Raw genomic sequence first — 8457 nt, 5'->3', positions numbered from 1 at the left:
TAATCAAGAAATACTACGTAGTATAAACTTTTGTTTATAAATCCTTCGCTGTTAACATATGGTACAATTTTTACCAGTGTAAATTGACAAATTTATGAAATGAAACGCAACCAAGTAGACCCTCCAGCTATAAAAATCATTAGGCTTTAATAGTAAATCAAAATGGAAGGCAACAACGAACTACTCCAACTACTCCAAGTTGATAGCTGAAATCAGCGAGGGAATCAAATGCAGGAATTTAGTCATCAACCGCAAAATACAAGGCAGTAAATCAGGTGCTGCCAGCAGCATTTCAGCATCATTCATACGGTCTACAAATGAACTGCCTATCAATCTGTCATCTACGGCCACAGGCTCACACGAACCACTACAGTCAAGAGCTCACAGGCAATGACAACAGTGCTAAACAAACAAAAAATGGATAGCAACTTGATGCAAGCAGCTAACAGAGATGCAAGTAAACTTACGTATAATCAGCAGGAAAATAAGCATAAAAGCAGGAGCCAACAGCAGCATAGGCAGGGATAATTGATCTAACGAACATATTCCTATCCCTCAAGCAGCTAGAGCAACGAGCTCGCTCAGGTACACAGCCACAATCACGAGCTCACGTGCTCTAGTATAGACTGATATAGTCAAAGGAATCAGCTGCATTCATCTACCATGGTCCAAGGTAGGGGATTGATTCATCAACACCAAAACTAAAACTAGCAATAAATCAGGTGAGCAGCTACAGCAACGAGCTCACGTGCGCAGCTACAGCAGTTCACGTGCTGTGATATAGTGAAAAAGATTAGCTTGATTTTGGCCTAAGCAACTCTCTAGAAGTTAGATGTTTTCAGAGAAAAAGACTAAAGGAATGAGGACATGCACAGAGAACTGTTTGAACACCACACCATCATCCATAGTTTATTATGAGACTATCATACATAATATACCAAGCAAACAAACACACAAGTATATTGCCATTAAAGGAGGCAAAAGTTCCAAAAACATATGAACTTGTCAAAAAACCTACAAGTTCAGCAGTTAAGTAATGCTAGGAAAAGGTTGAAGGCTCTAACTAAAACATAGCGCAAATACTTCTGATTGTAATTTGCATGTATATCAATGCATATAAACCATCACCAATCCAACAGTCTCTGAACTGAATCATAATTTCCAGAGAGCAGACCGCAACGCAGCCACTCTCAGAAAGGTCAATTCAAAACTAAAGGAGCCAATAAAAATTAGATGTCAAAAAACAGCAGAGACTAAAGTATCTTAACATGAAAGGAATATATGAGATAGAAAAAGAGCAGGCTTAAGGATATAAACAAGCATAACGACACAAAAATAACGCAAGATAATCTTTAAGACTAACAGACCATATCCAACCACCTCATGTTCTATAACATAATGACAAATAAACTGCTCATAGAGCTCAATAGCTAAACAACAGGACCATACCAAGAAAAGTTGATAGGAGCATGGAATTCAACTAAGAAAGTTCTAACTTTCAACAAACACTTCAATTCAAGTCAAGCACTGAACAACAACATGGACATGAAAAAGGCTCTCCGGCAGATTGAGCTTGTATTAGAAGCATTCTGATCATAGCATTAGTCGAGTGCTGCGACCTTTACTCCTGAAAAAGCAAAATCACCATTACAACTTTATTAAAAGTTTAAGCTTACCAAGAACACATAAATTGCTAAAAAAACTCACATCTACATCAGATTTGCGGGGTGACTGACTACGTGAATCAGCTGGCCGCCCACGCGGTGATGCACTCCTAGGAGCTGATCGCCCACGTGGTGATGCACTCCTGGGAGCTGGAGATCGCTCCTCTTGAGCACGTCCATTAGGACTTTCATACTTAGGAGATGCCCTTGGTGAAGGGCTTCTCCTAGGACTGGGACTGGCTCTACGAGGTGAGGCACTATCATTTAAAAAAAAAAAAAAAAGGAAAATGTCAAAATATATGAAGGAAATATAACGAAACTGGATAGTGAAGACAAAGGTCAAAATAGTACCTTCCATATGATCTGCTTCGGCTTCGCCTCTCATCATCATACCTCCCTTTACCATCATCTTTGCGATGGTCCGGACTTCTACTGTAGCTCCTGCTGCTTCGACGGCGGTAATCTTTGTCCCTGCTACGATACCTGTCTCTGTCAGACCTATCTCTGCTCCTACTGCGACTTCTCCTTCTATAATCTCTGTCCCTGTGGTCATCCCGATGTCTGAAAGCAAATTTATTACATGCAGCAGATTATAACATGAATAACAATAATTTAGGAGAAAACAAATAACGAGATCAAAGTTAAAAACTTATCGCTCACCTAGGACGAGGGCTTCTTGATCTCCCTTTTGTCTTGACTGGCTCTAGAATTCTTCCCTTCTGACTGAACACAAGAAAATACAAAGCCCAGTAAAAATGAGAGCTAATTCTTACGAGTAAAAGCCACTCCAAAAGTTGCATAACACTAAATGTTGGCAAGTAATAAAAAGTTTTCCCAAAAAATAAAGCACAGTACATGTCAAAGAGATGCTTGAACTAATACAAATCAAAGCCAACACCACGACACAAATGCGACAGATTATGCACTTCCCCTGTGTTTATAATGTCCTGTTCTACGCCATAGGCAAGAATTAATAGAGTAAAACCTCTTTTCCATTGTAATAAAGGAAAAGACCAGGGTTAAGAACAAAACAATATCCCCCTTAATTTAATCAGAACCAAGACTAGCAAAGAAAAGAGGCCAATTTAGATTGATTTAAAATTCACCAACACCCATAATATCTCAAGAATTAAATTTTGTTGAAACAACTAACCGTCTAACACTATGCAACTATCAATATATATATGATGAAACAAAGAAAAATTATATGGAAAGGGAGAAAGTTGAATTGGCAAAACAATAATTGTCATAAGAAAATGACCAAAGAACTTGTATTTTAAATTATTACTCCGTATATAATTAGTTCAGCACTCAATTATTTTCCACATATAAGAGATTTAACAAGATGGTTTGACACAAAAACAAAATATAGCATCAAAGCACCAAAAAAATCAATAAAAATTAAACAAATTTTTGCAATCACCCACATTTTCTCAGCATTAGGACCATATTTTGCAAACTGAACCATTATCTCTCTGCCATCAACGACCTTGCCTGCAAATTAAACCCAATTATTTTACAATCAAAGGAATACCCAATTCCAATTCTTCTCCCTAACAATTCAATTTACAATTAAAAGTGAAAAATATTGGAAAATTTGGGAATAAATCAAAACCAACCATCAAGCTTTTCAACAGCTTTGGCAGCTTCATCTTGATACTTGTAACGAACAAAAGCAAACCCACGAGATTCACCAGTTCTAAAATCAAATCAATCGACAAAAATCAATAATCAACAAAATTCCCATAAACCCTAGAAAAAAAAAAAAAAAAAAAAAAAAAAAAAAAGAAAGAGGGATTTAAGAGAAAACCCTAACAAACCTGCGGTCACGAGGGATGAAGACATCAACAACCTTGCCATATCTATCGAACAAAGGGTACAAATCATCCGCTGTAGTACCTGTTAATTAATTAAAAAACAAAAATCAAAAAATAAATCGATGAAATTGAGAAATTAAGCAGGAAAAAATGGAGGAGAGAGAAAAGGGGGGAAATACGGAAGGTGATGTTGAGGACGAGGAGAGAGTAGGTGTCGCGAATGTCAGGAGGACCAGCTCTGCCGAAGTGCGACATTGTTGAAGGTGAGTGGTGCTGCAAATTTCAGAGGAGAGAGAAAGTGAAAAGAAGGGCGAAGTGTGTGAAGGTGTACACAAGTGAGGTAGTAGGGTTGTGAATTGTAATGGTTGAGCAAGGGGCTGGGTTGAGGTATAAAACTTGTGAACGATCAATGATTGACAGCTAAGGTACTTTTGATTTTTTTATTTTTTTGGACTGATTTGCCCTTTTATTTTATGATAAAAATTAAGAAAAGAGAGAAAAAAAAAAAAAAAAAAAGTATTGTGTGAAACACTTAGGTTATGGATTCTCGGGTATTGAGATGTTGATAGAGTGATTGGAGCTCGTTCGTATCTGATTAGTTGAATTGTGTGAAACACGTAGGTTCTCGACTCTCGAGTATTGAGATGTTGATAGAGTGATCGGAAGTCGTTCGTATCTGATTAGTTGAATTGAATCGGCCTGAATTTATAAGCATAATCGCCGCAGTTGAATGGTCAAACTTTGGATATTTGGTTGTGTTTTGTAATTATAGAGTAATACTTACCTTTATTAGTTAATTTAAAAGGTAAATGCTATGTACAGGTAAGAACTTACCTTTATTGGTCATGTGAGAAGAGCACACAAAAACGTGCTCTCACATAGGGTGTAACAAAATCATTTCTCATGTTTCGCGCCCTTTTTTTTTCTTTCTTTTCATTAAATTTTCATGCCATTATGTCTTTTGGCAAATTTAAATTGCATATTATTGAATCAACATTTTTCATTACATAAATATGTGTGTGGCACCGGATTTAAGCTAGTTATGGAGTAAAACTCACCCTTATTGATTATATTTTAAAGGTAAATGCTATATATATATATATTTTTTTTTTTTTTTTTTTTGTGGTGTTTAGAGAGCCACAAAGGCGGGTGATGAGAATCTCTCCCAAAATCTCTTGAAACCGGGAGGGGAGCTCTAACCACTTGAGCTATCCCTCACTTTCTAAATGCTATATATTGTAGTATTGTACAAGTAAGAACTTACAATGAAAATCTTAAGTCGAATCGTACTATTATAGAATATATTTAATGGAAATATTAAGTCAAATCATATACTTAATTACACCGATTTGTCATTTATTTCAAATTTTTGCAAAGTAATATATACTTACTAATGAATTTATTTGCTATTACAACCCTTAGAGTTCCACTTAGGTATAGCATAATTAGTATTACCCATATTGTTAATATACTCTATATTAAAAGCATTGATAGCCTTGTCTTCAAAAAATTGTCTTAAAAAAAAAAAGCATTGATAGCCCGAAATATTATGTGACAAGAATAATCTTCTTTCAAATACAAAATATAGAGTAACATTATCTAAGCAATATGTTTTCTTGCTTTAGAAATTATGTTCCTTAGTACTCCGTATTTGTTTTAACTATCCGCAATGACTTGTAAATTTGCGTCAAATGTAAAATTTTACAAATGAATATAATTAAAAAGTCTTTTTACCAAAACTTATACTACCTCCGTTAATTGTTATGTGCAACTTTGGGATATTAATTATGAGATATAAAATATTCCAAAGTTGCACGTAACTTTTAACGGAGCAGAATTGTAGTTTTGCTTAGCATTACTTAGGGACAAAAGTAACATAATTTAGAAATGAAAGTAACATGTAACTGCAATTTATAGTCACAAACTTTGTATAAAAGGTTTTTTTTTTCAATAATCTAAAAAAAAAAGTTTTTCAAAATGCACTACTGCAAAGGTGAATACATGATAAAGAGCATGGAGCAAACATCCCCTTTAAAATTTGTTTTACACTTAGATAAAGCACAATTATTAAGATTTTTTCTATTTGTAGAATAGCCCATGTGACTAATGTGAGTAACATTAAAGAAGTTTACTTAAAAATTGTGGCACACCACATCATGAGTCACAAATCCTATATTCATACATGACATAAGATTACGATTCGAGGGACGAAGGAAGTGTTTAGTAAGATTATATAGAGAATCGATTCTCTCTAGGAAGCATAGATACACAATAAATCCTAGTTGAGTTCCTATCATAAAATGACATTTAATAATATAATCGTACAATAAGACCTCAATAATGGACTATGACAACCTTAGCGGTGTTCTAACCAACTAAGCTAAATGACTCCTCTACTCCATTCATCTAAAGAAATGAGGCAGTGTATAAAATAAGTTGACCTCATACTTAGGACGTACAATGACAAAACCAAAAAGAAAAAAAGAAGGGGGAGTTAATGGAGCCCATCCATAATGATGGTTACAGGACTTACAGAATTATATTCAACGTACTAAGCGCCATATTATGGCCCTCAAGTACATAATATAATATACAGTATTAAGTTGGCCATGCAACTCCGCCAGTGGGTTTCCCGCTGCCAGTCCCAAGCCTGGATAAAGGAGGAGGGTTACGGTAGGCCAGTGACAGCCAGTATAAAACTTCGTCACATCCCATGACATGAGCCAAACAGATATTTTCGTGGGGGCGTTCCCTACTCAGCGACGCGCTGCACTTCCTAGACCCGGGTGTAGTGATAAGTATGCAAGGGTTGCTAGGTCGTCGCCCAGAAGCGACGCGCCACATTGCCCGAGTGTGGTGTCAAATGAGCAAGGGCGTGCCATTGGGGCGTTCCCTACTGAGCGACGCGCTGCACTTCCCAGACCCGGGTGCAGTGATAAGTATGTAAGGGTTGCTAGGTCGTCGCCCAGAAGCGACGCGCCATATTGCCCAATTGTGGTGTCAAATAATCAAGGACTTGGAGTTGGGATCAGGAGGGAGCGTGGGAGAAAAGAATTTAGTTTGCGGATTGGTTCTTGGAATGTGGGGTCTCTTACGGGAAAATCAGCAGAATTGGTAGAAGTAATGAAAAGACGACGCGTGAACATCATGTGCCTCCAAGAGACAAGATGGACAGGAGAAGGAGCTCGAGGCTTGGTTTTGGGGTATAAGGTATGGTATGTTGGGCAAGAAACGAGCCACAGAACAAGGAATGGTGGAGCTAGGAACGGAGTTGGTGTGGTTCTCGATGAGAGGTTGGCAAAAGAGGTGATCGAGGTCTATCGGAAGAACGATAGGTTGATAAGGCTGAAGTTGCTATGTGGCAAGGAGATTGTGAATGTTATCAGTGCTTATGCTCCCCAAGTGGGTTTAGATGCAGAAGAGAAACGACAATTTTGGGAGGACCTAGACGAGGTGGTGCAGGGTGTCCACCACTCAGAGAAGTTATATATTGGAGGGGATCTAAATGGGCACGTTGGGGCGAGCCGAGATGGCTATGAGAGTGTCCATGGAGGCTTTGGGTATGGGCAGAGGGACGCCGGTGGTGAAGCTATTATGGATTTTGCCCAATCATATGATTTAATTTTGGCTAATACTTGGTTTAAGAAGAGGGATTCACACTTGATAACTTTTCGGAATGGAGCAAATGCAACTCAAATAGACTTCCTGCTCACAAGGAGCATAGATAGACAAAGTTGCATAAACTGTAAGGTTATCCCAGGGGAGAGTGTGGTCACCCAACACCGGCTATTGGTAATGACTATTCGTCTGAAAGAGAAGGCGAAGAAAAAAGTTAGACAAGAAGAACCAAGGATAAGATGGTGGACCCTAAGGGATGCAAAAGCTAAGGTTTTTACAGAAAAGGTAATTGAAGAAGCGGATTGGGATGGAGAGGTGGATCCGGACATGACCTGGTTACGAATGAAGAACTGTTTCCTAAGAGTGGCCAAAGAGGTCTTAGGGGAAGTAAGGGGAAGAACTTCGGTACAGAGAGATACTTCGTGGTGGAATGAAGAGGTGAAAGCAGTAATTAAGCAAAAAAGGGAATGCTATCAAGCCTTAGGAAAATGTAGGAGTGATGAAACCTTTGCAGCGTATAAGGAGGCTAAGAGTAAGGCAAAGGCAGCTGTTCGCCAAGCAAAAGAAAAGGCATATCAGGAGGTTTATGAAAAGCTTGATTCCAAGGAGGGAGAAAGGATCATTTATAAGATGGCAAAGAGAAGACAAGAGGCAAGGAAGGATATTGGCATGGTGAAGTGTGTCAAAGATAAGAACCAAATGGTCCTAGTGCAAGAGGAGGGCATCAAGGACAGGTGGAAGGGGTACTTCGATGAATTATTTAATGGAAGTAATGGAGTTGTGATAGGAGATACCTCTATGAGTGATGAAGAAATCAACATGGAGTATGTGCGAAGGATTAGGAGAGTAGAGGTGGAGATTGCACTGAGGAAGATGAAACCTAAGAAGGCGGTTGGCCCTGATGGGGTACCGATAGAGGTGTGGAGGTGTTTGGGTAAGATTGGTATTGATTGGTTAACAAACCTTTTCAACAAGATATGGACGGCTACAAGGATCCCACAAGATTGGAGGAAGAGCACCTTGGTCCCGGTTTATAAAAACAAAGGAGACGCTCAAGATTGTTCTAACTATCGAGGAATTAAGCTTATGAGCCATACTATGAAGTTGTGGGAAAGGGTGATTGAACAAAGGTTGAGGGCATGCACAAGCATTTCAGATAACCAATTTGGTTTTATGCCTGGGAGATCTACTATGGAGGCAATCCATTTGATAAGACAAATGATGGAGTTTTATAGGGTAAAGAAGAAAGATCTTCATATGGTCTTTATTGATTTAGAGAAGGCATATGACAAGGTGCCAAGAGAGATACTTTGGTGGGCAATGTTGAAGAAAGGTATCCCACGAAGGTATGTAGACCT

The 8457-nt window shown here is 38.3% G+C and overlaps 1 protein-coding gene across 2 annotated transcripts; it reads right to left on the bottom strand.

Moving 5' to 3' along the window:
- Positions 1-3824, bottom strand: LOC145639250 (uncharacterized). 2 transcript variants are annotated; one of them, XR_014114861.1, is made up of 10 exons: positions 3661-3824; positions 3485-3563; positions 3284-3363; positions 3092-3158; positions 2325-2387; positions 2016-2225; positions 1708-1921; positions 1450-1627; positions 468-773; positions 1-367 (listed from the first exon to the last, which is right to left on the bottom strand). XR_014114861.1 is itself a non-coding variant. In XM_081690433.1 (8 exons), the coding sequence occupies exons 1-8, from the start codon at positions 3734-3736 to the stop codon at positions 1622-1624; spliced, it is 795 nt and encodes a 264-aa protein (XP_081546559.1). In that variant the 5' UTR covers positions 3737-3824; the 3' UTR covers positions 1370-1621. The 2 variants fall into 2 exon arrangements, 1 of the variants encoding a protein (XP_081546559.1); XM_081690433.1 differs by lacking the exons at positions 1-367; positions 468-773 and having other exon boundaries at positions 1370-1627.
- Between the last annotated feature and the right edge of the window lie 4633 nt (positions 3825-8457).

This window comes from Chenopodium album, chromosome 7 (genome assembly GCF_948465745.1).
Source record: "Chenopodium album chromosome 7, dcCheAlbu1.1, whole genome shotgun sequence".
NCBI lineage: Eukaryota > Viridiplantae > Streptophyta > Magnoliopsida > Caryophyllales > Amaranthaceae > Chenopodium > Chenopodium album.
Note: the sequence above shows the minus strand (reverse complement) of the source record. Positions and strands in the feature narration are given on the sequence as shown.

Excerpts from the sequence above, each read along its gene's own strand:
- LOC145639250 (XM_081690433.1), bottom strand. The coding sequence starts at position 3,736 with ATGTCGCACTTCGGCAGAGCTGGTCCTCCTGACATTCGCGACACCTAC. Across the intron at positions 3,564-3,660 it reads CGTCCTCAACATCACCTTCC|GTACTACAGCGGATGATTTG; the intron begins GTATTTCCCCCC and ends ATTAATTAACAG. Across the intron at positions 3,364-3,484 it reads TTCATCCCTCGTGACCGCAG|AACTGGTGAATCTCGTGGGT; the intron begins GTTTGTTAGGGT and ends ATTTGATTTTAG.